This window comes from Bison bison, unplaced genomic scaffold (genome assembly GCF_000754665.1).
Source record: "Bison bison bison isolate TAMUID 2011002044 unplaced genomic scaffold, Bison_UMD1.0 scf7180017864348, whole genome shotgun sequence".
In the NCBI taxonomy this organism is placed as follows: Eukaryota; Metazoa; Chordata; class Mammalia; order Artiodactyla; family Bovidae; genus Bison; species Bison bison.
The window spans coordinates 1166042-1193999 of NW_011494920.1; the positions used below are offsets into that span (position 1 = coordinate 1166042).

At 37.7% G+C, this 27958-nt stretch overlaps 1 protein-coding gene across 1 annotated transcript in view; it reads right to left on the minus strand.

Annotated features, from left to right (window-relative positions):
- LOC104999211 overlaps window positions 1-27958 on the minus strand; it is a 256096-nt gene that overhangs the window by 104393 nt on the left and 123745 nt on the right. The window contains exon 6 of the mRNA XM_010854715.1: window positions 15579-15670. Within this exon, the coding sequence (XP_010853017.1) occupies window positions 15579-15670 (92 nt within the window). The remainder of the gene's footprint in view (window positions 1-15578; window positions 15671-27958) is intronic.

The following is a 27958-nucleotide window of genomic DNA, read 5'->3' on the forward strand; positions in this document are numbered from 1 at the left end:
GCACTATATTTATAATACATGACATTAAAAAAACAGTTGAGGGATCCATGATAAAGCAATTAAAATGAGCAAAATCACAATAATTGAGAAAACATGGAGCACTGAAAAGTAAAAGGACAAACTAAAGCAGAAGCCAAATGAAAAACATCCTGAAGCAAAAAAATGACAATTTTATAATGTAATTATCTAATAGCTGATTCAATAGAAAATAGCTAACTTATCAAAATATAACATCATGGAGTTTCAAACACAAGAGTAGGAAGAATATTTCTGTCAAAATTAGATGTGGTTAAAGATACACAAAGAAAGGAAGAGTCTGAATTTTCTTTAAAACAAAATACAGAAAAATTGTTAGAAATTCTCCTATAAATACGTTAATATATTTAAATTAAGATCACAGTGATAGCTACATTTTGTAACAGACTCATCATTAACTACTGGTCACTATTTCTCTTTCCTGGGTTACGGTTTTCTACTCTGTTTTTCTCCCATATATATTATAATAAGTGCTGACTGTTCAAGATGAAGCTCACCAGTTATTAAATGTTATGCCCTTGCACCTTCATGACTCATTTGCTCGCGAGAATATATTACCAACATCCCAAACAAGAAACATACAAGGACAAGAGGATTTTTATGTCTTTTTTCATGGGAGTGAAAAATATTATGAGAACAGGAATTATTACTAAGTTACCCCAAAAGAATTCTGTCACTAGTTGTCAAACCATCTAAGGACAGATAACACCCTCATCTTAAAAATGGGTGAAATAAGTTTACCAAAGTAAGAATTTAATTTCATTAATACATAAGTGTCCCAAGAATAAATATAAGATCTTGCAATACTCTTCTTTCCTACCCCCTCTTCCTCTACCTAACGATACTTTTAATTTGGTAGTTTTATTACTTCTCAGGCAGTGGAAGGTGTGATATAACAAAGAGACAATATTCTTCAGTAATCCTTAATTTGAGGAAGGAGATGCATGATTGTGTGGTTTTGTGTTCAATCCTGAGGCAGCCAAACAACTGGAAATGCAGAGTCCTCTATTTCTGCAATACTGAGGTCTCTAAAGAAATTGATAGAGTTTGGAGAAGTCATAGACATAAGAGCATGATGGAAAACTACATCTGTATTGTTTTCAATTTGAATAGTAGTTAATTTTGGGGCACAGTTTAGGATATTTTGTAATATGTATTATTTTGTTAAATTGTGCTATAATCACATATACACACACACACCCAAACACACATATACAGTAAATACAAATTCACCAGTGGTATTGTTGTTCCAAGACTTTCAATAGTTGAGACCACAGAATTAAGAGTGGAGTCAAATTCAGATAATAAAGGTATAGTTTAGACAGAATTGAGAGGTAAGGTATCAAAAAAGGCTGAAAATTAATAACCAACTTGGAACTAGAGATCAAAATTAAACAAATAGGGATTAGAGAAATCACAGTTGCCAAAAGATTAAGACTAGTCACTGCATCAAGAACAAGGATTTAGGAGAATATGTAAGATTAAGATAGTAAAGAGAGAACTAGAACCAGATTAACCAGGGAACTTCCGCTAGAATAAAAGCCAGTTCTACAATGTGACAGTTCAGGACCTAAATACAGAAGGTAGTTCACATTTGAAAAATACTATACGGATTAATCTGATTAGATGAAGAGATATGATGAGGTGGGGCTTCCCAGGTGGCACTAGAGGTAAAGAACTCGCCCGCCATTGCAGGAGACGTTAAGAGACGTGGTTTTGATCAATTGGTCAGGAAGATCCTGGAGAAGGAAATTGCAGCCCCCTCCAGTATTCTTGCCTGGAGAAACCCATGGACAGAGGAGTCTGATAGGAATAGTCCATAGGGTCGAAAGAGTTAGACACAACTGAAGTGACTTAACGCACGTATGTGCAGTGTGCACGCGTGCACACACACACATGATTAGGTGATATTTAAAACCAGGTGAATAGACTCTCAATGTCTGGAAATCTTCTGCAAAGCCTGTAAGAGATGCTGCAAAGCCTATAAGTGCTTTTGTGAGAGAAACATTTAAAAGTTTGAAGACAGTGGATATGCATTATGATTAAGGTGCTTGCTAGAAATGTTTGTATTTGTCATAAGCTTCTAATACAAGTTGCTTTTGTAGAACTATTTCTGTAAAGACACCCTAAGTGGTCATTTCCACACATTACTTACTTCTGGGGAGACCTAAAAGTGAGTCCCACTACCCAGAGTGAGATGCAAAAATGTGTCTATAAATTTTCATGAACATTCAGAAGATTTTTAGACAAAGTAAGTCTTTTTCACAGGCAGTTGTGCACCTTTAGGAAAGTCAACGCCAGTTCTGCACAATTTTGAGCTTGATGTTTGCATCAATTCATGTTTTGTTTAGTTCAAAAAACAAGAACTTTTCTCTTCAAAGCATAAAGAGACTTCAAACAAAATTGAGGTGAAATATTAGAACATTTAGATAACGATGCTGACTAATGGAAACTGATGCATATTTCTCTGTCTTTACATAAAATGAAAAAGAAGTAAGGAGAGTCATAAGAGAAAAAAAAAAAACCCATGTAAAAAATTAATTATTAGGATATACCTGGTGGTACAATGGCTAAGACTCCGTGTTCCCAGTGCCGGGGTCCTGGGTTTGACCCCTGGTCAGGGAACTAGATTCCACATGCTGCAACTAAGAGTTCACATGCTGTAACTAAAAATCCTGCATTACCATGACCAAAGATCCTGCATACCACACAGATCGAAGATCCCACATGCCACAACTAAGAACCAATGCAGCCAAATAAATCAGTATTTTTTAAAAATCAATTATTGATTAATGGTTTCCACTCTAATTATAGCTTCAATAGGTTCTTAAATAATCATTGACAAGACCTCTGAAACAGCTATTCCATTTTACAGGAATGGTTTGGAAAGGGTCCTCTCAGACCAGTTTACTTAATACTGATTTTCCAGCATGCTTCCCTTTGTCTCTCTCTTTCCATCCATTCAGCAAACACCCATGTCTTGTGCTGAACACTTAGTGGAGGACAGTGGGTAGTGCTTGCTATTTGGTGATAAATAAAATTTTCAGTTAGAGCAGAGTGAAGAATGTCATCTACAAATTATATTGGTCATGTACTATCCAGAGGAAATTAGCCAAATTTCAAAATATTTTTAAATTCCCAGAATAAACTTATTTTCTCACAGGTTAAGAATAAAAAACCAAGAACAGAAGAAATTTCTCACTCTATCCAACAAAGTCATCCTAAATGAATGCCTGCTATACACCAGAAATTTGCTGGAGGTTGTGTTCATGAAGTTGGCTGTCAGCTTAAGAGCAGATGGGGGAATTCTAGCAATAAAGGTGTGATTAATATATAAACTCAAAGGGAATAAAGCCATCATATTACTTGACAAATATCAGGCCCAGAGAAATAATTCCTCATTCAAGTTTAAAGAAATCATCAAGAAATGGGAAATAGGGGAACTTTAAAATAACAACCCACTGTGATCTATAAGAAAGAACACAGCTATTACCCTAAAAACCATACAGATGTATACCTCTTAATAATATTCATCCAAGAAATAAAAGGAAAGCTTATATCATTTCTTTTTCTTTAATCTCAATAAAATATAAGAACTCAAAGAGCCAGTGAAATAAGAGATATGACACAAATGAAAATTGAGCTGGCAGAGAAAAATTAAAATGCAAAGTCTTCAAGAAAGCACAATAAAAGATTAAATAATTAAAATATGCATTGGAACAAGTACAAAATTAAGATTGTATAAACTTTAAATCAGTAAAAATCTAGAAAAATTCTCTAAGAAAATGATAGCTACAGTGAAAGAGAAAATTCAACATTTAAATAGTCACCATAACTGAGAAAGGGAGAAGTAATTGTCAACAATTTATTAGAAGGAAAAAATAGTAATACCCTGAAGTAGAAAAAAAGTATAGACATTGATAGTTTAAAAAGTTTACAAAATTCCAGGGAAAACTGATATAAAATAGGATAAATTAAATATAAACTAAACACAATTTTAAATTTCAAAATAAGATTGTTTAAAAATTCAGGCAGAAATAGATTACATTTGAAGAATAAAAAATAAAAACAAAAAATAAGGCAGGCCTGTCCTCTCACTGAATCCATAAAACCAAAACTGTCTGGAATTTGAGGAGAAAAATGATGTGGCAATTATTTTATACCCAGACAAGATAACATGATGAAATGGTTTAAGGAATATACTGTCCATATATATCTACCTGAAAAATAAAACACAAAAATCTCTTCACTATATTAAGAGAAAAATTAAAAAGTAAGCATGAGAAATTTAAAAGGACTATGTCAAGCAATTTAAAATATGAAAACAAAATATAATGTACTAATCAGGGAGGAGTTTAAGAAGCTATAACAAAAGACTTGCAAAATGCAGCGGCTCACACAAGATTGCAGTTTACTTTTCTCTCTTGTAAGAGTCCCAGATGGGAAAGGCAGAACATCCATTAGGTCATATGCAAACCCAGATTCCTTCTTCTTCAGTGATCTTCTGGAGTGTTGACCTCATGTACATACTTAAAACTGTCAAGGACAATCGTGTGCACATTCTAGGCCATGGAAAATGGGAAGTATTAATAGAAGGTATGGAAAGCAAGTCATTTCCTTATATAAAATTAAACTGGCAATCACACACACTACTTTGCTTACATCTAACTGGGCAAAACTTAGTCATGTGGCCTCACTTAGCTACAGGGAGATTAGGAACTAAAATCTCTACTTGAGTGTGTATGTAACCAATTAAAATGTGTTTGGCTTTCCTCTAAAGCACACTGTGTGGAGAGAGCAAATTAGCCAAGATGGTATGTTCAGGCTCTCTCACCCCATGTTTTGTAAATAATGACTATGTAACAGCTGACCTCATTTGTAGCACTGCACATGCTCATCACGAAGTGCTCACTTCATCATGGGCTACTTTGTGTGGTACAGATGTATGCTGCTGCCGCCGCTTCAGTCATGTCTGACTCTGTGTGACCCCATAGATGGCAGCCCACCAGGCTCCGCCATCTCTGGGATTCTCCAGGCAAGAACACTGGAGTGGGTTGCCATTTCCTTCTCCAATGCATGAAAGTGAAGTTGCTCAGTCATGCCCGACTCTTTGCAACCCCATGGACTGCAGCCTACCAGGCTCCTCCGTCCATGGGATTTTCCAGGCGAGAGTACTGGAGTGGGGTGCCATTGCTTTCTCTGACAGATGTATGAGCTCCATCTAAAGAAAGCAGGGGTATTTTACTGCTGCATCATGGTTGTGTCTGTTGGGTCAACCACTAGAGGAGAGAATACAGCGTGTCTCCTGCTACGGCTGCTGTATCAGCCAGGAGAGAATGAACGTGTCTGTAGTTCCTGCAGCTCCTCGAGTCTCCGTCCAGCCTCTAGCTCACACCTTGCTACCTTCAGCTCACACCTTCAATGAACAGTGCAGACAGTGTGAACAGTGAGACAATGGGCATCACACACAGATCAGTGATACACACACCCAGTTAAAAGTCATGTGGTTCCTAACACATCCTTATCCAGCAATTTAGCTGTCTTTTCCACTTGTGCTAAAGTTTTCTCTCACCTGAAAGTCATTTTACTCAAAGAAGCACATATTTCATCACTTACCAAGTTACTATGGACAAGGAGAGGACAACAAAGCCACACAGAGATAAAGTGCTGCACTCAGACCCAGTCTGCCTCAGTCCACGTTCTTAAATCAGCAAAATCCAATATTCTTATATCATGGCTCTTAGGGGCCAATTGTGAAGAGCTGAAACCAAAGTATATTAAACCTGCTAAATAAATGTGGAACATGAATCAAAAGCACAGATGATATATGCTCTTATAAGAAAATTAATGTTTTTAATTAAATTAAGAAAGAAAAAACTTAACTAGGGTATCTAATTAGACTTTCTATGGTCTGAAAATATTGGATAAAAGTTCAAAGAAATTTCACTCTGAAGAGAACACCAAAGAGCTTCCAAATATCCACTTTGGAGCTTATTAAAAGAAACCAAAATCAGGTATGATTCCTTCACTCCCCCTCCACCCACCTCAAGTTGATTTAAAGGGAAAGCAATGGTAAAGAAAGGGCTTCCCAGGTGGCACAGGGGTAAAGAATACTCCTGCCAATGCAGGAGACTCAGAAGATATGGGTTTGATCCCTGGGTTGGAAAGATCCCCTGAAGTAGGAAATGGCAACCCACTCTAGTAGTCTTGCCTGGAAAATTCCATGGACAGAAGTCCACGGGGTCACAAAGAGTTGGACATGACTGAGCATGCACGTGCTCACAATGCTAAAGTTTCTGTAGTAGAGAATGATCTGAGACGTGAGCTGTGAGCCTACAAGAGTATTGTGGGTCTCCCCCTCTACTCCCCCATTTCAATCTTGTTGAGGAGAGTCTCCAAGAGAATCAGTCACAGAGATCAGGAGTGCCTGGAAGAGCAAGAAAGTGGCATCCCCACCTCTATGGAATATACAGTCCCTGTACTGCCAGTGCTGAGTGGGTTAAGGAAAGGGAGCTCTTGAGAGAACCTGACGAATGTCCCCTACAGCTAACATGAGCAGATGGAAAGCGCGGGGCAAGGAGAGAGAAGAACAAGGAGGAGCCTTCACTTGCACCAGTACAGGAGGTGCTAAGGTCTTAAGGATGTCCTGTGAGAGGGCTGCCTGAAGACTTCAGTGGTGCTGGTAGGGTGGCCAAGATGTCCCTACAGTGTTCCAAAGGACTAATCCCTGCATTCTGGAGTCCACAAAGACATCAGTGACAATCACAGTTCAAGCTTTAAGACTTTTGACACCTTGTCTTATCCCCCTGCATCCCATCCAAACTCTGTGGGAACCAAAAGAGGTAGACAGCCGAAGAGGAGAGAGAAAAACAGAAGGCAGCAGGAAATCACACCTTGCCTTGGCTCTCACCGCTCGTCTCCAGCCACAGGCCACACTTGGGATTGCGCTTGAGGCAGTGGTCAGAGGCGAAAGACTTTGAGCTGCAGTTAGAACAGTATATTTCAAACATGAACTTGTAGGGGGAAAGGAGAGGGTGGGACAAATGGAAAGAGCAGCATGGAAACATACACTACCATATGCAAAATAGATAACTAGTGGGAATTTGCTGCATGATTTGGGGAGCTCAAAGCAGTGCTCTGTGGTAACCTAGGGGATGGAGTGTGGTGGGAGATGGGAGCAAGGTTCAAGGAGGAGGAGACATATGTTTGCCTATGGTTGATTCATGTTGATGTATGGCAGAAACCAACATAATACTGTAAAACAATTATCCTCCAATTAAAAATAAATGATCTAAAAAAAAAAAAAAGAATTTGTTCTTACACCTATGAATAACTAGAAAGCCATGGGACCTGACAGATGTCTTCCAAGAGGAGGAACGGAGATCATCAGAATCTCCTAGAAGCCCTAGATAATCCAAACCACTATCATCTACTGCCTGGATTTTTGCAATCAGTTATTTAATACTCTCCTTGCTTTTGTCTTTGCCCTCCTCCAATCTCTTCTCAACACAGAAGCCAGACTGATCTTGTAAAAATTGTACCAATCAGCTTTTGCTAAAATAACAGTGAGGAGGAGGGAATGTGCAAGTTTGACTTTAAAGTAAATGAATAAATAAAGTGAGAATTTGAAATAACACTACTGTATATTGCTCAGTGTCTAAGTGACATTATTAACAAGGTTGGTACACATGGCAGCCAATCTGCACATTTGGTCCCACAATGAACCATGCCCCCCGGTATGTATTTCCTTCTCTAGTTCTGCCCTATATTGAATTTAATGTTGGTGGTCAAGAATGTAAACTGAGATTAGTCAGTATATTTGTGAGTGTGAGTGAGTATCTTTTTTGGCAACTGTATCTTTGGCTCCTAGAATAGCGCCTTGCACATACTAGACTAGGAATAGTCAAGTAAATAAAAATTTAATATAATCCCACTGCATGCTTTAAAATGATGCTTTTAACATTGATGGTATACACAGTACATAATGTTCAAGTATGGGCTTATCAGTAGCTTACCAGTAACCTGTGAATCCTTTTTAGACAAGTCTAGTGCCCTTCTACATTGAATATGGGCTGGCTGTTTTAACCACTAGGCTGTGGTGGAAGTGGTTCTATGTGATTTCTGAGATTAGGTCAGAAGAAACCTGTAGTTTCTGCCTTGGTCTTCAGAACACTTATTTTGGTGGAATCCAGCAACCACAGCAAAATGCCTGACAATTCTGAGATCCACAGGCTATGAGGAAACTCAGTCTACCATTGTAGAGAGACTACATGGAGAAAGACATAGATGACAGGCCAGTCCTAAGCTCTCCAGCCTTCCCAGTGGAGGTGCCAGACATATGAGTCAAGAGGCCATCTTGTACAACATCCCATTTAAGCCTTCAGTGATTCTAACCTGAGCACCATCTAACTGCAATCTAAAGACATTTCCAAAGGAAGAAGTGCCCATGTGACCAGCCAACCCACAAAATTTTGAGAGACAACAACAAATTGTTGCCTTAAGCCACTAAGCTTTAGGGTTTATTGTTGCACAGCAATAGATGCCAGAACGGTTTAACTAGGATAATGAGAAAAAGAGAGAGTGTTAAATCAAAGATTTAAAATTCTAAGGAATAACACCAACGTAGTAGTTTTTAATGTATCATTTCCTACCAAAAAGAATAGAGATCTTTGCAGAAATGGCCAATCCCATAGCTAGGGAAGAAATGTACAAGATTAGTGTGAAACATCTTATCCAGAAGACAAGCAATTATCAAAGACTACTACTAGGACCGTACCATAAGGATTCAAGAATCGACTTGAAAGGGTACCACTGTTTACAAACGGAGTAAATTGAGCAGCAATAGGAATATTGACTATAACAGTTTGAAACATGTTCCAATACTCAATGCTTTATAAAACAAAAGGAAGAGGAACTAATTATTTGGTCACCGCTTGAAGATGAAGAAACAAATCATTCTGAAAACAAGAAAAGAAAGAAAATCATGACAAGAACAAAGCACCTGTGGCAGTCTGTATAATGAAACTTACCCTCAGAATCACCAGAGTTTAGATTCTCAACATGCAAAAACAAAGTAATAAATGTATTTAAAGTGAAGGTAAAGAGGAATAATGTCAACAAGATGACAGAATAAGAAGTCCTCTAATCTCCTTCCCAGCAGGGACACAAAGATTCAGCAAAAATACACAGATTCTCTATGAGCAGTCCAGAATCCAGCTGAGAAACTTCTAGCAAGTATGAAAACAACCTCATTGAAACCAATGGGAAAATTTGATATTCCCTAGCACCACAAGCCCACCCCCGGACACAACATCACATAATCATAAGGAAACCCTCAACTCCCAGTTTCAGCATGGGGAAGGAATGAAATGACTGGGCCAAAGATCTGATACTTCTGAACTTATTTCCACCTTGCCTGAATCTGAGCACTGCCAGGAAAAGGTCATATGTTGGGGCCTGTTGAGAACAATAACAGTTTGGAAGAGCATGCACACACTCATGTAACTCAGCCTTCAGCAAATGGATGAAAACCCCCAAATCCCAGCTTCTCCCTGGGAAATGAAAGACTGGACTGTGCATCAAACATTCCAACTTTTCTGGGGGCTGCCCAAGGGACTGACTTCTGTCTTGCCTGTCCCTGAGCACTTCCAGGACCCAGCATATTCTAGATGCCTGAGAGGTGCAGAGAACAGACTTGGTTACAGAAGGAATGTATCTCAACATAATAAAGTCTGCATATGACAAGTCCTCGGTTAACATCATACTCAGTGGTGAAAGGTTCAAAGTTTTTCTTCTAAGATCGGGAACAAGGTAAAGATGCTCACTCTCATTCACCATTCCTGTTCAACACAGTACTGGAAGTTCTAGTCAGAGCAATCAGGCAAGAAAAAAAATAAATAAGAGGCATCCAAAGAAGAAAGGAAGAAGTAAAACCGTCCCTGTCTTCAGATGACATGATCTTATATATAGAAAACCTCGACCCCAGACTCTACCTAAAGACAGTTAGAAATATTACTCAGCCATAAAAAGGAACAAAATTGAGTCATCTGTAGTGATGTAGATGAATCTAGAGTCTGTTATATAGAGTGAAGTAAGTCAGAAAGAGAAAAATATTACATACTAGCACATATATATGGAATCTAGGAAAATGGTACTGACGAACCTATTGGCAGGGCAGGAATAGAGACACAGATGTAGAGAATGGACTTGCGGACACAGCGGGGGGTGGGGTGGGGGGAGACGGTGGGATGAACCGAGAGAGACGGACTGACATATACACACTACCATGTGTTAAACAGAGAGCCAGTGGGAGGCTGCTGTGCAGCACAGGGAGCTCAGCTCCGAGCTCTGTGATGACCCAGAGGGTGGGATGGGTAGGTGGGAGGGAGATGCAAGAGGAAAGGGATATATGTATACATATAGCTGACCCATGTTGCTGTGCAGCATAAACTGACACAACACTGTAAAGCGATTATACTCCAATTAAGATAAAGAGGATACAAAAGTCATCATTAAAAAAAGTGATAGCAGAATCTCAAACAACAGAAATAATACATGAATTCAGTAAAGTTGCAGGACATAAAAATCAGTATACAAAAACTAGCTGTATTTCTATTAACAGCCGTCTGTAAAAGAAATTAATAGAACAATCCCGTTTACAATAGTATCAAAAATAATAAAATAATTATAAACTTAACCAAGGAAATGAAAGATCTGAACACTGAAAACTATAAAGCATTGCTGAAAGAAAATGAAGACAACACAAATAAATGGAAAGACATCCCATGTTCATTGATTGTTAAGATCTAATATTTAAAGCAATATGGAGAGTCTGTACAATCCCTATCAAAATCTCAATGGCATTTCCTGCAGAAATAGAAAAGAACAAACCCCAAATTCACAGGGAACCACAGAGGACTTTGAATAGCTAAAACAATCTTGAGAAATAATAGAGGCATTTACAGTCAAATGATCTTCAACAAGCATGCCATATGGGGAGACATGCTCAGGCAAGGCTCAGCTATGCAAGATGAGTAAGTCTGAGAGATTGCCTCTACAACATGGGCCTTGTAGTCAACATTACTCTCCTTGTACATATGAAAATTTGTTAAGAGGATAGATTTCATGCTGTGTTCCTGATGTTCTTTTGGTACATTTTTTTTTTTAAGCTTGAAATGAAAAATAAAGAGATGATTAAAAAATCTAAGAAAAATATAGGTAAAGGAAGAGAGAACTCCCTTCCTCTCCCAACCAAACTGAACCTTGGACACATGTTCCAACTCTTTCCCTCCCCAGGGAGAAGCCAGGAGTAGGGGATTTCCTCTGCATTGAGCTAGAGGGAGGGACTAGTCCAGATCAACACCTAATTCTCAGCTTCCCTGGACCTGGTACCCTTTCTTGTCAGCACTTAGCTTCAGGCAAGACAGAAACAAGCCCTTCAGGCACACTCCCCCCAAAAGTCTGAACAGTTGGATATATGTTTCATTCTTCTCTTTCCCTCCTTAGAAAGAAGCCAAGAGCTGGGAGTTTTCTCCAGATGCAGCCTGGCAGAGTGGGTGTCATAAATTTTCCTACTGACTTGGTTGCTAGCTGGTTTCACTGCTCCCCTGGGGTGCAAGTGCCTCTTAACTGGTTCTGAATTTCTCACAGAGGGAACTGCTCCATGTATTGTTGAATGGATGTCTCTTTTGGGAGGGTCTGGGGCTCCCTAGTCTCCATCTTGCTGATGTCATCCTGAAACTTACTTTTGGAACTACAAATCAAAGAAGGCCTGCAGTCCCTGAAAACCTTTGAAAGATCTTTCTACATCACTGCTTTTATTAGAATTTTCTAAATAAAGAAAGAAAAAAAGTGTGGCTGCTTAAATTTTTATAACCTCTGAAGAAAGCGAGGAATCACACTAAAATGAAATAAATGGTTTTGCTTTAATTTTATGCACTTTTTAATGTGGGTTAAGATTTCCTTTGATCTTTATGGGAGTAACTGGGGAAAATTAAATGCTCTAACAAATGCCAAGTTTATATATGTGTGTATATATATATATACATACACATATAATATACACACACATATATATGTACACACAAAACTTTATGTGCATATATTACATATAGGTGGGTTATAGATATACACAAATATGTTTGTATGTGCACACACAAACATTCAAAAGCAATAAAGCTAACTCTTTTCCTTTTAGAAAAGATAGCCAAAATATAAAGGAAACTAAAAGAAAAATACAAATTAATATATAAATATTTTCTTTCAGGAATAAATAAAATATGTAAAGTGTTTGTTACAGAATAAAGTAAAATTGTTGCCTTTGATATACCAGGAAAACACTGGTATATCATCAACCACATGACACTCAGTTATGGAATTTCAAGGGCTTGGGACTGTTCAACATCATCTAGGAAGGATCATAGCCCAGAAACTTTTCTTTATTGACTGCCAGAAGTGAGGGATCATGTTTTTAATGTTTCATTTTTATTTTGCATTTTATTTTGTAATAACATAGAGAAGTATGTGTGCTCAGTCGCTTTGTCGTGTCTGACTCTTTGTGACCCTATGGACGGTAGCCCATCAGACTCCTCTGCATGGAACTTTCCAGGCAAGAATACTGGAGCAGGTTGCCATTTCCTTCTCCATAAAGAAGTATAGACAATATTAAGGTAAAACATCTTGGGTCTTGAGAAATACATTTCTTAGAATGCTTTCATTAACAATAAGAAAATCCAAACCAGGGTAGCATAAATTTTTAAAGGGGGACTTTATCATATAAGACTGTAAGAGTATCTCTAAGACTCAAGCATGTGGCTGGGCTCAGGACAAAGGGAAGCCAGCTGTTTAAATTCGTTCATGATTTTTCTCCCTCTTTCACCATTGCTATTCGTTAAAGTCAGCTCTAGTCTTTTTATCTTTTTATCTCTGCAGCCAGTTGTCTGCCTTTGGCAGAAAACACGGCAATTAAAAAAAAAAAAATCTAGGGTTGAAAATTCAAAAGACCCATCAGAGTAAGACCTACACTTAACAGCTTAATTTCAGATAGGTTCTGATTGGACCAACAGGGTGCAGAGGCCAGGAGGCCAGGAGGCCAGTCCTGTCTTATTAGCATGGCTGTTCTCTCTATAACTGTGTAGCTTGAATTAGTGTGTCTGTGTGTCGGAGGGGGATCAATGGCCCAAGGTCAATCAGTGGGGCAAAAAAGTCCCATGAGTACATCTTGTGATTTGACAACTTCTAGATTTTGCCGTTTGCTGTTGTTTAAGTCAATGTTGTATTTGTTGTTAGTGAAATAGAAAGAGAAGATAATAGAACCCATAGTAAATGTTTAGACTAACAGCCTCTTCTATTTGCCAGTGCCCCTTTAAAGAAAAATAATTAGTCCAGAAACAAGAAATCAAGCTAGCAAATAAGTGCTAAATGGGACAATCATTTAGCACAGTGAACAGGGAAAGGATGTGACTGTTACTGTGGGAAAAACCATTGAAACAATCAGCCCATGCAAAAGAGCAATAAAGAAAAGAAAATGAGATACTGGGATATTCTTAGCTGAAGAAACAAATGTAAAAACAAAAATGGGGCCAAATGTTCTCCAATAAGATGTCTGTTCCCATTTGGAGAATTGAGTGGAGAACTGATCACCAGAATGCAAAAAGACACTGACTCAGTAAAAGTGTATATATTTTCCAGCCCAAGCACAGAAGTACTAAAATCACTTAGACAAATTTGGATAAGAACTTAGTATTTCTTAGCGACCTGATATTTCTTATAACAAATGAACAAATACGTTTTAACAGAGGCATTACATTTATAAACAAGAAAGCATCAAAAATTTATTAACTATCAGCAAGTAAGTGTTACATCCAGCAATATTATTCCCCGCAAAGTCTAATATATTGAAAGGATTAGTATGGAAGAGCAAATGGGAAAGAAAGATCCTATGCGTCCACGTTAGTTAGGGGTTGTTGTGGTAGACTAATATCATTTCTTTGAAAACCTATCCAATACTTCCCAGGAGTAGCATCCACCAGTGAAACTCTAATAGTTATGTAAAACATTCATTTATGGAATAAAATGATTTTACTCCTTAATAATGTAAGTCATATTACTTGCCCTTGCTAAAAAAAACAACCAAATTCAAATATCTTTCTCAGGCTTCCGATTCTAAGTCCTTTGCTACTTCAAGAAGCAGAAGTCATTATTATTCATTATAATTTTCTCATAATTCCTGATCAATTAATATGTGCACAGGAATGCTTAATATGCTTACTATTATATACATGTAGTTAAGCCATTATTTTCTATTTCATTATCAAGGAGTCTATATGAGATATTCACTAAGACGCAGAAATTTCTATGCCCCTTGCTCTATGAAACCAATCACTGCACTTAAAATGAAGACATCATTTCAAAACCTTCAGTAGAACACCTACGTTTTACTTTTTAAATATTTATGACAAATGTCCGTTTTTGTTGAGGGTAAATTATCTTAACAAACAAGATATTAATTAGTATTCAGATATTTTTGTAATGTCATTGAAGTTAAATTTCTCACAAGCAACTATTTGGGGACATAATGTTTTCCAGGTCACACTTTGAAGAACTGTGCTCTAACTGATTTTTGTATTACAAGCTTTCTTTATTGAGGCTCTTTGAACAACAGTGACTTTAATATTGGTAACTTAAAATCACATGGAGTCCCCACCTCTACCAACTTGATGTGGGGAAAAAAACGTTCATTTCCTTTGGTTATATTTCACCTATGAGCATTTATGTCAGTGTAATAGACTTTTCAGTGTTTTAATTATGATTTAAAGCTCACTCTTGGTGTGAGATTTTATCAGTATTTTGTCATCTCTAATGATTTTACTTTTGTTCTGAACTGAGAGATCTTGTAATTATAAAATGACACAAATAACATACATCTTGGTAATCGTTACTAGTAGATATGTTCCTCTCGCACAAGATTCTAATTAAGCTCAAGATACAAACAAGCAATGAACTCATTAATTCTTTCTACAAAATGTTAAGTATAATCATCATGAGATGAAATCTAATTTGGTAATTGTAGTATACTGTGTATATTCCAGAGTATTTGATCAAAAATATACTTTTAAAGACAGCAATTTACACACCATTGAGCCTCTTGAAAAATTACTACTGGATACAAGAAGAACACAAAAATTAGTTTTGTTTTTTTTTTCATTAATAACACTACCAGGCAATACCCAGAGTGCACATATATCCCCTTGCATATGGTTAGCAGTAATTAAAATGTTTCTTACTACTAATTTCCACCAGCTCAGAAATATGAGCAGCCCTGGATTTCCAAATAGACACATAGGATGCTCGTAAAATGGAGCAGTGGAGCACAATTAACGAGAAATATCAAGTCTCCAAAATTTTAACTTCCCAGGTACCTTTTTGTAAGAAGCAACTGAACAATATACTACAGTAAAATTAAATAAATACACAAAAAAGAAGACATGGAATCCAGAACAAGTTTCTAACAGAGGAAAGAGATGAAAGGAATTTGTACGAACTTGCCAAAAGGAAGTCCCAAGATGAGAGCTGAGCAGGCAGTCCACACCACACACCGTCATGGAACAGAAGACAGAGCGTTCCAGAAAGGATGCTGTTAGCAAAAATAAGTAAAAGATGATGGTGAAGCTACTGGCAGATTATCTTAGAATAACTACTTAGAATATTGGATTCCTAAATATTTTACAGAACTGTTGAAGAATATAGAAAGACAGCTTTTAATTAAAAGAAAACTAAATAAGGGGGGGAGACAATTACCAACTTCAAAGGGAAAAAGGTCTAACAACAAACTTTTTATATTGTAATACTTGACTTTAGCAGTGACTACCCTCCCCCACCCACACACACACTCATAATGAAAACACCAAAAATAGATTTAACCAAAAATTGCTATTTTATATGGGGGAGTAGAAAAAGGATAGAGAGAAAAATCCTCATCTACTATAATAAGTCAATAATGTTTTAAAACAGCTTGCACATATTTAAAAATATGGAAATAAATGCCTCGAAAGTTGAAAAATGTAAAGCAATTGCCCCAAGGATAGGAAGTTGGAAAATGAAGGACACAGGTAAATGATACAAGAAAATTTTGGAAATTCTATTAATTTCTAGAAAATCTAGTAATAAGTAAGGTGACCATATATTCTGCTTTGGCCACAATAGTCTTAGTTTATGGGAAGTTTCTCCCAGGATCCTGTTCAATTTGGCAATTTTTTTCTTGATTATTCATTGTTAATGAAGTTTTTATTTTTAACAGTTGCATTAAAATAGGATGCCTGGGTTTAGCAGACCTCCACTTTGACGTTCCCACTTCTGCCATGGTTTTATCTAAGCCTACAAGACTTGTGTGCACTAAAAAGAATTCTCACCTTAATGTGTAGCTAAATCTCAAAGCCAGTCAGCAGCAACCTGCCTTTCTCCACTGATCACTTCAAGGCCCAAAAAACACCCTGCTTCAAGACAACCGTAGGACTACTGCTTACGAAATAGATTGTCTTTTGAGGTAAATGATTAGGACAACCGTCTCTTTCAAGTCTCGGGTAGGCATCAGAAAGAATATTCTGTGCTGCCCTCCTGTGAGTCTACTGGTAAAACACCTCGTTGTGCACAGTCCATCCTGGTCTGCAAGATTCACGAAACCATCAGATGACCAGTTGCAGTCAGAGGAACAGATCAGTGCGAAACATGGGAACATACAGCCTAGGTACACATGAAATGCATGCAAGAAACAGCAGAGCAGTTCTTCTGCAGAGCATACAGAGAATAGCCTGAACAGCACTGCGACATGGTTTAGCCATCTGTTAGATGACAGTAGTATACAGCTATTTAGCTTATTGGCAATTCTTATTTTACATACTCCTTCAGCAGCCTCACCTCAAAACTGAATTTATGTAATGTAAAGTCCTGTACTAAATTTCTGACTCTTAAAAAGGTGATGATAACATATACCTTATTTAAAATATTTACTATCTACCATGACATGGGCCTTTCCTGGTAGCTCAAAGGGTAAAGCATCTGCCTGCAATGAAGGAGACCCAGGTTTGATCCCTGGGTGGGGAAGATCTTCTGGAGAAAGGAATAGCAACCCACTCCAGTATTCTTGCCTGGAGAATTCCATGGCAGGCTGACAGTCCATGGGATCACAAAAAGTCAGACAAGACTAAGCAACTAACACACACACACACGACATGAGGATAACAGAGATACCAATAGCTATATAAAAATCAGAAGTCAGAAATCTAAAGAAATTCCAGCATATACTTTACTTTGGATATTTAACATCTCTGTGTGTCCACGGATGAAAACAGAAAATGCAGCCATAGAGATGTAAGTACCTATCATTCTATGAATGACTTTTCATCTAGATCAAATGACACTGCTTTTACACTGCTGCTGCTAAGTCGCTTCAGTTGTGTCTGACTCTGTGCGACCCCATAGACGGCAGCCCACCAGGTTCCCCCGGTCCCTGGGATTCTCCAGGCAAGAACACTGGAGTGGGTTTCATGCTAATGTAGCTAATTTTCTATTCTCTACTTTCTTGTACATAAATTAAAAAAGTGAAATGATAGTTAATTTTTTGGCTGCATTAGCAAATCACAAATGATTAATTACACCCGTTTCGTATCTATGTCATCAGATGCTTCAAATAGAAAACAAGCCAATCCTAATAATGTTTTTTTTTTTCATAAAATTTATGGAATCAAAGTGAAACTTAAAAAAATCATTCCATTTAAGGTGAAACATCTGACATTAGTATGAATCCTATTGTGAAAAAAAGGATTTATTTTTCCAGTAATGATATATATACAAATTTTGATGGAGCGCATCATCATGATAAGAACAACATTCTTACTAAGACATATAACAGAGAAATATACTTAGAACTGATTATGGTGCACACATAATTCATAACCAAATTCAAATATGTCATGATAGTCTACCAGTTAAAAAATAAGTGGAGGTCTTAAAAATTTACAAATAATTTATATATACATTACAAATGACTACAAAGTTTTGCAACAAAACTAATGTGGAAATAAAGTAACAGAAGAAAGAAAAAGAGCTTCCACGTGGTAGTATAAATTTTTCTTTGCTACCTGTCTTCAAATATTTAAACCCTTGAAGAAAAAAATCGTAAAACTAAATGTTTTTAAAAAACATTAAACTTTTTGTGAGAAAGTTCTTTACATTTAGATTGCATCTTGTTCGGGGAGACTTCGAAATCAATAATTATAGATTAAATAATTAACAGGCTAAAGTCTTCAGATTTTGGTGCTTTTAATTATTTGCAATGGTTATAAGGGAAGTTTGCAAGCAAGAAGATGCTGAAATGTATCACTATGAACTAAAGTAAGGGAAAATATGTGTGACCTAAAATTTGGTGATAAGTTTTCAGATACAATATCAAAAGCACATTTCATGAAAGAAAAACTAGATAAATTAGGTTTTATTAAAAGTAAAATTTTCTATCCAGTGAACAAAACTTTTAAGGGAACAGAAAGGCAAGCCACAGATGAGGATAAAGTATTTGAAAAACACATTATCTTTCTCTGGCCAAAATATAGAAGGAAATTTTAAAACTCAACAATAAAAAAAATAATGGGCAAAATGCCTGGACACCTCACCAAAGACAATAAACAGATGGCAAATAAACAAAAGAAAATATGCTTGAAACCAGTTATTAAGGAACTGCAAATTAAAACAACAAAGAGATGCCACCACACCATAGAAAAGCTAAAATCCAAAAATTAAACAATACCAATTGCTGACATGGATGCAGAGTAACTCTCATTCATTGATGGTGGGGATGCAAATAGTTTAGCCACTTTGGGAGAGTTTGGCAATTTCTTATAAAGCTAAATATACTCCTACCATACAATGCAGCAGTCATGTTCCTAGGCATTTATGCAACTTATGTGAAAACTTATGTTCACCAAAAAGCCTGCAGACTTCAGATGTAAGGAGCTTGGAAGTCACCCCTCCATCCTAACAACAAGTAAAAAGCTGAACAGAATGAAAAACCAAGAACTCTTCTAGGATCCATAAGAGAGGGGAAAACACAGGGTAAACCACTGTCCCCAAGACTGGAGAGTCAGACAGGTGAATACAGGAAGTCATGGCTTCCCTGAGCAGAGACTCACAAGCAGAAACTGCCAAGAAAACCAGTACTGCAGAAGACCTACACAATTGAATTGCTGGAGGCTCTGCGTGGACAAGTCTGACAGTTAAAAAACTCAGGGAACCCAGTCGTACAGGGATTCCTACACTTTCCTGTGTTTTACCTCCAGTTCAACCAGATCCTCACAGTAAATATCAGAGAAAAATCCCCTTGTGCTACCAGCACCAGTAGGGAAAGGAAACCATTTTGAAATATACCAGGACAATCTGTTCTTCTTAAGGCCTGCCCTCAGGGGAAACTAATTAACCTGAGCTTAACTGGCTGGGGTATGATCAGAGTCTAACTCACCTGTAGGAATGTGAGAGTTGGACCATTAAGAAGGCTGAGTACCAAAGAATTGTGGCTTTTGAATTGTGCTGGAAAAGACTCTTGAGAGTCCCTTGAACAGCAAGGAGATCAAACCAGTCAATCCTAAAGGAAATCAACCCTGAATATTCATTGGAAGGACTGATGCTGAAGCTTCAATAATTTGGCGACCTGATGTGAAGAGCTGACTCACTGGAAAAGACCCTGATGCTGGGAAAGATTGAAGGCAGGAGGCAAACTGGATGACAGAGGATGAGATGGTTGGATGGCATCACCCACTCAATGGACATGAGTCTGAGCAAACTCTGGGAGATAGTGAAGAACAGGGAAGTCTGGTGTGCTGCAATTCATGGGGTTGCATAGACTCAGACACAACTTACTGACTGAACAACAACTCACCTGAGAATTACCTGAGAAATACTCAGTTCCAGTCAGCTGTAGCCCTGCAAGTGGGAGAAGGGAAATACTCAACCTGAGGCCACTCAAGCCATCCTCTTCCACCCAAGGGGACAGAAAAACACAGAAACACTTGTGAAGTTCACAGTCCAGAGCTCACTAAAACACTCAGGTCTAATCATAGGACCCTGAAACACTTCTCTTTGCCCCTCTCCCCACCATATTACTAAAAGCCTATTTACAACAGTTCTTTGTTCATGTCTATCAAAGAAAAAATTACAAGGCATACTAAAAGGGGAAAAAGCACAATTTGAGGAGACAGAGGAAGCATCAGAATCAGACGGCAGGGACATGAGAATTATATCAGGATCTTGAAAGATCTATGATTGATACGCTAAAGGCTCTAATGGATAGAGTAGACAGCATGCAAAAATAGATGGACAGTGTACGCAGAGAGATGGAAATCCTAGGAAGGAACCAAAGAGAAATGCCAGAGGTCAAAAACACTGTGGCAGAAATGAAGAAAGCCTTTGATGGGCTTACAAGCAGACTCTTAATGGCTGGGGAAAGAATCTCTGAGTTTGAGGACATCACAATATAAATCCTCAAAATTGAAAAGCAAAACCAACAAAGACTGCCCAAAAAAAGACTATCCAAGGACTATAACGTGCTTAGTTGCTCAGTCATGTCTGGCTCCTTGCAACCCCATGGACTGTAGTTCACCAGGCTCCTCTGTCCATGGGATTCTCCAGGCCAGAAAACTGGAGTGGGTTGCCAGAAGATCCAGGGGATCTTCCCAACCCAGGGATCAAACCCAGGTCTCCTGCATTGCAGTCGGATTCTTTATCGTCTCGGCCACCAGGAAAGCCATCCAAGGAGTATAGAACAACTACAAAATGTATAATATACATGTATGAGAAAACAAGAAGCAGAAGAAAGAAAGGAACAGAAAAAAATATCTGAAACAATTGACTGGGAATTTCCCCAAATTAATTTCAGACACCAAATCACAGATCCAGAAAGCACAGTGATCTTCTAGCAGAATAAATCCCAAATAACTCTATGTAGGCATAAAGTAGAGGAAATCAAAGATGAAGAAAAAATCTTGGAAAAAATCTAGAAAGATGGTGCTGGTGAACCTATTTGCAGGGCAGCAATGGAGACGCAGACACAGAGAAGAGACTTGTGGACACAGTCGGGGAAGAAGAGGGTGGGATGAACTGAGAGAGCAGCCTGGAAACATATGCATTATCAAATGTGAAATTAGACAGCCAGTGGAAATTTGCTGTGTGATTCTGCTGCTGCTGCTAAGTCGCTCCAGTTGTGTCTGACTCTGTGCGACCCCATAGACGGCAGCCCACCAGGCTCCCCCATCCCTAGGATTCTCTAGGCAAGAACACTGGAGTGGGTTGCCATTTCCTTCTCCAAGCTGTGTGATTCAGGGAGCTCAAATCTAGTGCTTTGTGACACTAGATGGGATGCGATGGGACACTAGGGTGGGATGGGGTGCAGGTGGGAGAGAGATTCAAGAGAGGACATATGTATATCTAGAGCTGATTCATGTTGATGTATGGCAGAAACCAACTCAATATTGTAAAGCAATTACCCTCCAATCAAAAAAAAAAAAAAAAGCCTGCATGCAAATGTTTATAGCAATTGTGAAAAGCCAGAAGCAACCAAGTTCTCTTTCAATAGGTGTGAAAAAAACAACTATAGTACATACAAACAATAGGATGTTATTCAGTGATAAAAAAAAAAAAAAAATGAGCTACTGAGCCATGAAAAGACATGGATAAACTGTAAATACATATTGCTTAATGAAACAAGCCAATCTGAAAAAAATAAATATTGTATGATTTTCTGGAAAAGGTAAAACGATAGATATGATTTAAAAAAAAAAAAATCAGTGGTTGCTTTGTGCTTGGGGATGCAGGAGATGTGTTAAATAGGTGAAGTACAGGAGATTATTTTAGGGCATTGAAACCATGCTGTATGATACTGTAGTGGTGAATACATGATACTCTGTATTTATCAAAACCCATATAAATTTACAGTACACAGTGAAAATTAACAAGTGCAAATTTTTAAAAAAATTATTTACAAGGTTGGAAGAATCCCACAATGGAATGCAAAATGTAACAAAACAAGCTAACTGCACTGCAAATGCATGAAACAACCTCACTTAAGAGACTGGGAAAGAAAAGGTGTTGACCCAACTAACTACGGAAATGAGTGGAGGCTGTAAAGTAAAAGCCAAAATAAATCTACAGAAGCACTGTACTCTAGTTGATAACGGTGTTTGCCACAGAGGTACGGATTAACAATTTTGATACTGCTATACTAAAATTAAGCAATTAAGTAAAGAGAAAACAGATGGTGGAAAGCCAGACTTCTCACTGTGGAAGGTACACATAAGCAAGGGGAGGAGATCTGAAGGATCCACGTGGTAATGAACCAGGGTTGGAGACATTGGTATGAACTCATGTTTAATTTTAAGACAACACTGATAGCTACATATGGAATTATTTCTATTTCTGGATATTTCCAAATTTACATATTTCCATATAAATTTGTAGGTATTTATAGACATGTGTATATTAACCTCAGGTGGCACAGTGATAAAGAACAAGCCTGCCAATTCAGGAGATGTTGGAGACACAGGTTTGATCTCTGGGTTGGGAAGATCACCTGGAGAAGGAAATGGCAATTCACTCCAGTATTCTTGCCTGGAGAATTCCATGGACAGAGAAGCCTGGCAGGCTACAGACCAAGGGGTCACAGAGTCTGACACAGGTTAATATGTACTCATATACTTCCTTTTTTATTATTATTTTTCCTTGCTGAGAGAGCCAAGAAGTAACATCAGCCCCATACCAAAGGGAATGTCTAGTGCCAGATCTTAGTTTCTAATACTATTCCCCAATAAAAGGAATCAGGGCTCCGTAGAGGAATGAGCAGGTACAGGAAATATACAAAATAAGCATGTAGTAACTTGCACTTTCAGAAGTAAGAAATATCTTTTAAAAAAGAGCCAAAAAAGCAAAAACAAAAAAACATAGACAATGATTGAGGGATATGTCAAAGAGATGTATTTTAAATCTTTAAATATTATATATTCTGTTACTATCATCCCATAATTAAAATATAAAGATAAGTAATCAATTTTATAATAAACAATATCTGATTTCTATGTAATGCTAGCTTCTAAGTTTTGCCAAGAAATTTATTAGCATTATTTATTAACTTTAATGATAGCCTTTAAGGAAGACAGAAATGCTATCTATTATCTCTGAAATCAAGATATGGATAGATACAGTGATTCAAGTTTTTGGAACACAGGACTAACAGCCAAATTTTACAATTACCAATTGTTTGACATTGTAACATACTTGAAAGTGATAATTTTTACATTTCAATTCTACTCCCATCAAACTTTATGTTCTTAGAAAACACTAAGGGGCAAACTACTCAATGCAAAACAGTATTCAAATTTATGCAAATTTAGAACAATTGGTTAAGATCCCTTTAGTTAAAAGAAGAAAGTAAATATATCTTGGATACATTCCAAAATCTTTTAAAAGAAAACAAAAGCCAATTCTTTAGCAAAGAACTGGAAATGGGAAAACAGGAAATTTTTATTTTACTTTATTTTATTCTGTTCTATTTATTTTTGGCTGTGTGGCATGAGGGATCCTAGTTTCCTGAACAGGGATCAAACCTGTGCCCCTCCAGTGGAAGTGTGGAGTCTTAACCGCTGAACCACCAGGGAATTCCTTGGAGTACACCATGTTTTAACAGTGGCTCTCCCTCCTATTGGTTTCTCTACCATAAAGAACACACCACTACACACTGGTACAGATTATCTAAAATGAAATGACTACAAGTATCTGCTCAGCTCTGAAACATTCCTGGACCAAACTCTAATTCAGTCTCACTGTTGTATTCCTCATCTTTCACCCACCATGATTGCCTACTTCTCTTAGTTTGATACCAGGATCCATTCTTCTCTGGTCAACAGTCAGAGATTAGGAGACCTCTGTGGGTGCATTGGGCAAGGAGTACCATTCATATATCCTCTGCTTTGCTTCTCAGCTAAATTTTGTTTGGATTGGCAAACCGAGACTCTGGCCCCACTAAAATCTCAGACCTCTTCCTCTTTAGAATTTCATTTGATCTGCCTCCAACACACCATAACTGAATTTATGAAATTCCCCATGCTGAGGTACAATCCAAATGAGATATATTCACAAGTTAGTTGGGAAGAAAATTGTTCACAAATCTTTGAAGCCCATTCAGCAATGCTTCTCAAACTTTTTAGCTTAAGTTGAATAAGAAGTATCAGCAGTTTGGCAATTAAAAAAGATTAAAAGACTAATCAACTCTAACATCTCAGCAATAACTTAATCACTCCTATAGCTGGCATTTCTACCCTCTAGGATTTCCTTTCTGTTAACAAGCAGGCAAACATTCTGGCCAACCACACCAGCAAGAGTGGTTACAGACACCACTCCCAGGATACTCTTGGCAGATTCGGTCAATCTCTTATTTACTGCCTGAACTCTTTCTCGGCCCAAAGTACCCATGCTTCACTTTCCATTTGAAAGCTTCCCAGACTCCCCAGTGATCTCTTCTTCAAGGTGAAGCTCTGAAGACCATAGTTTGTTTTGCCTTTAGCTACATTTTTACTTGTCTGTTGCTTTCTTTATTACTCTTTGACAAATGGGATAAAGATGAGGCTTCCCATAACCAGGTGGCACAACAGTGATGTCAGCACAGTTTCAGTTCAGTTCAGTCACTCAGTCGTGTCTGACTTTTTGACCCCATGGATGCAGCACGCCAGGCCTCCCTGTCCATCACCAACTCCTGGAGCACAGTTGAGTTTCACAGTTTACTTTGCTCCATTTGGAAGAATCACACGTGTTTTTTTCACTCACTTAATTTTTATGATCATAAGAATGTAATCTCTAGAGTTCTCTCTTTTGTCTTCTGTATCTTCATATACTTTATTGACTAAGACATCGTCTTTTAAATCCACTAATGAGAGGCCTTCCATTCTATTGTATTTCTATTATATGCTGATTATTTCCAAGCATAAATAACAATAAACCTCTTGGATAAGCATGTTTTATATGTTTATTACACTAACAATAGATTTCCTTTCTAATTATAACTGTCATACAATATTACATGGATCTTTAATTATCTTCAGTTAGTTATCTTGCTATTCAGTGAGGGGAGTATTTTGTGCCCTGACCACAGTTTCTTAGATACTCAAGAGGCAAAAGTCTCACAAATCACAGTAAATTCACTATCATTTTTAGGCATTAATTGGTCCTAAAATACGCTTCTAACTTCTTAATTGTATAATAACTTTTAATCCAAGGGGCTTCCCTGGTGGCTCAGATGGTAAAGAACCTGCCTGCAATGCACGAGACCCAAGTTCGATCCCTGGGTTGGGAAGGTCCCCTGGAGAAGGGAATAGCTACCCACTCCAGTATTCTTCCCCAGAGAACTCCACAGATAGAAGAGCCTGGTGGGCTACAGTCCATGGGATCGCAAAGAGTTGGACATGACTGAGCGACTAACACTTTCCAACTCTTTAACCCAATCTTTATAGTCTCAAGTAACACACGCAATCAATTTTCCATCTGACATATAATCTTCACAGTAACTGTTAACACAAAAATGTTTGCATACTGATGGAAAAATTAAAGAATTCACTGTGACCTGTTAAGACTCACGAGTTTATTAGCTATATTAGTAAAAGTTTATTACACACACAATAGGTTTCCTTTCTAATTATAACTGTCATACAATGTTTCGTGGATCTTTAATCATCTTCAGTTAGTTAGTTATCTTGCTATTCAGTTATCATTTGAGGGAACTATTTTGTGCCCTGACCACAGTTTCTTAGATATTCAAGAGGCAAAAGTCTCACAAATCACAGTAAATTAACTATCATTATTAGCCTAATAACAATAATAAATGTGTTGATGTTGTTAGGAATCAGAATTCTTATTGTAGAAGGGTGACAAAATTATGGATTAGAGGCTATAAATGAAGAAGCCTAAACTATCTGGAATCAGATATATCAGGAATACATTTTTCATTCAGAGGAATGAATTATCATTCATTATCATTGTTATTAAGACTTAAGAGTTTATTAGCTATATTAGTAAAAGCTTATAGAATTTATTCACAGTAAAATGCTAACAAGTAATGCCTCTCTCCTTTTATCCAATCCTTCTCATCACTCCAGGAGTATTAGTTATTACTTCAAGCATATGTAGGTTAACTTCAGATATACATTTTGAACAGGATTTCTCCTAAATGAAATCACTTCCCCTGAATGAAATATGTATTCCTGATGCATCTGATTCCAAATACCTTAGGATTCTTCATTAATAGCCTCGAATCGATAATTTTATCACCCTTCTACAATAAGAATTCTGATTCCTAACATCTATACATTTATTCATTTATTCTATTTATATTATGCACAAAGAGTTTTGGAACTACTATAGTACCAATATCATAACAAATCTAAGTAAAATGTAGGATTTTCCTGTAGCTCTATTTGCCCTTTAATTTGCCCTTTTAATATAGTCCTTGGGCGGGTCATGGTGGAGAGATCTGACAGAATGTGGTCCACTGGAGAAGGGAATGGCAAACCACTTCAGTATTCTTGCCTTGAGAACCCCATGAACAGTATGAAAAGGCAAAATGATAGGATACTGAAAGAGAAACTCCCCAGGTCAGTAGGTGCCCAATATGCTACTGGAGATCAGTGGAGAAATAACTCCAGAAAGAATGAAGGGATGGAGCCAAAGCAAAAACAATACCCAGCTGTGGATGTGACTGGTGATAGAAGCAAGGTCCGATGCTGTAAAGAGCAATATTGCATAGGAACCTGGAATGTCAGGTCCATGAATCAAGGCAAAATGGAAGTGGTCAAACAAGAGATGGCAAGAGTGAATGTCGACATTCTAGGAATCAGCGAACTGAAATGGACTGGAATGGGTGAATTTAACTCAGATAACCATTATAGCTACTACTGCGGGCAGGAATCCCTCAGAAGAAATGGAGTAGCCATCATGGTCAACAAAAGAGTCCGAAATGCAGTACTTGGATGCAATCTAAAAACGACAGAATGATCTCTGTTCGTTTCCAAGGCAAACCATTCAATATCACAGTAATCCAAGTCTATGTCCCAACCAGTAACACTGAAGAAGCTGAAGTTGAATGGTTCTATGAAGACCTACAAGACCTTTTAGAACTAACACCCAAAAAAGATATCCTTTTCATTATAGGAGACTGGAATGCAAAAGCAGGAAGTCAAGAAACACCTGGAGTAACAGGCAAATTTGGCCTTGGAATACGGAATGAAGCAGGGCAAAGACTAATAGAATTTTGCCAAGAAAATGCACTGGTCATAACAAACACCCTCTTCCAACAACACAAGAGAAGACTCTACACATGGACATCACCAGATGGTCAACACGGAAATCAGATTGATTATATCCATTGCAGCCAAAGATGGAGAAGCTCTATACCGTCAGCAAAAACAAGATCAGGAGCTGACTGTGGCTCAGACCATGAATTCCTTATTGCCAAATTCAGACTGAAATTGAAGAAAGTAGGGAAAACCACTAGACCATTCAGGTATGACCTAAATCAAATCCCTTATGATTATACAGTGGAAGTGAGAAATAGATTTAAGGGCCTAGATCTGATAGATAGAGTGCCTGATGAGCTATGGAATGAGGTTCGTGACATTGTACAGGAGACAGGGATCAAGACCATCCCCATGGAAAAGAAATGCAAAAAAGCAAAATGGCTGTCTGGGGAGGCCTTACAAATAGCTGTGAAAAGAAGAGAAGCGAAAAGCAAAGAAGAAAAGGAAAGATATAAACATCTGAATGCAGAGTTCCAAAGAATAGCAAGAAGAGATAAGAAAGCCTTCTTCAGTGATCAGTGCAAAGAAACAGAGGAAAACAACAG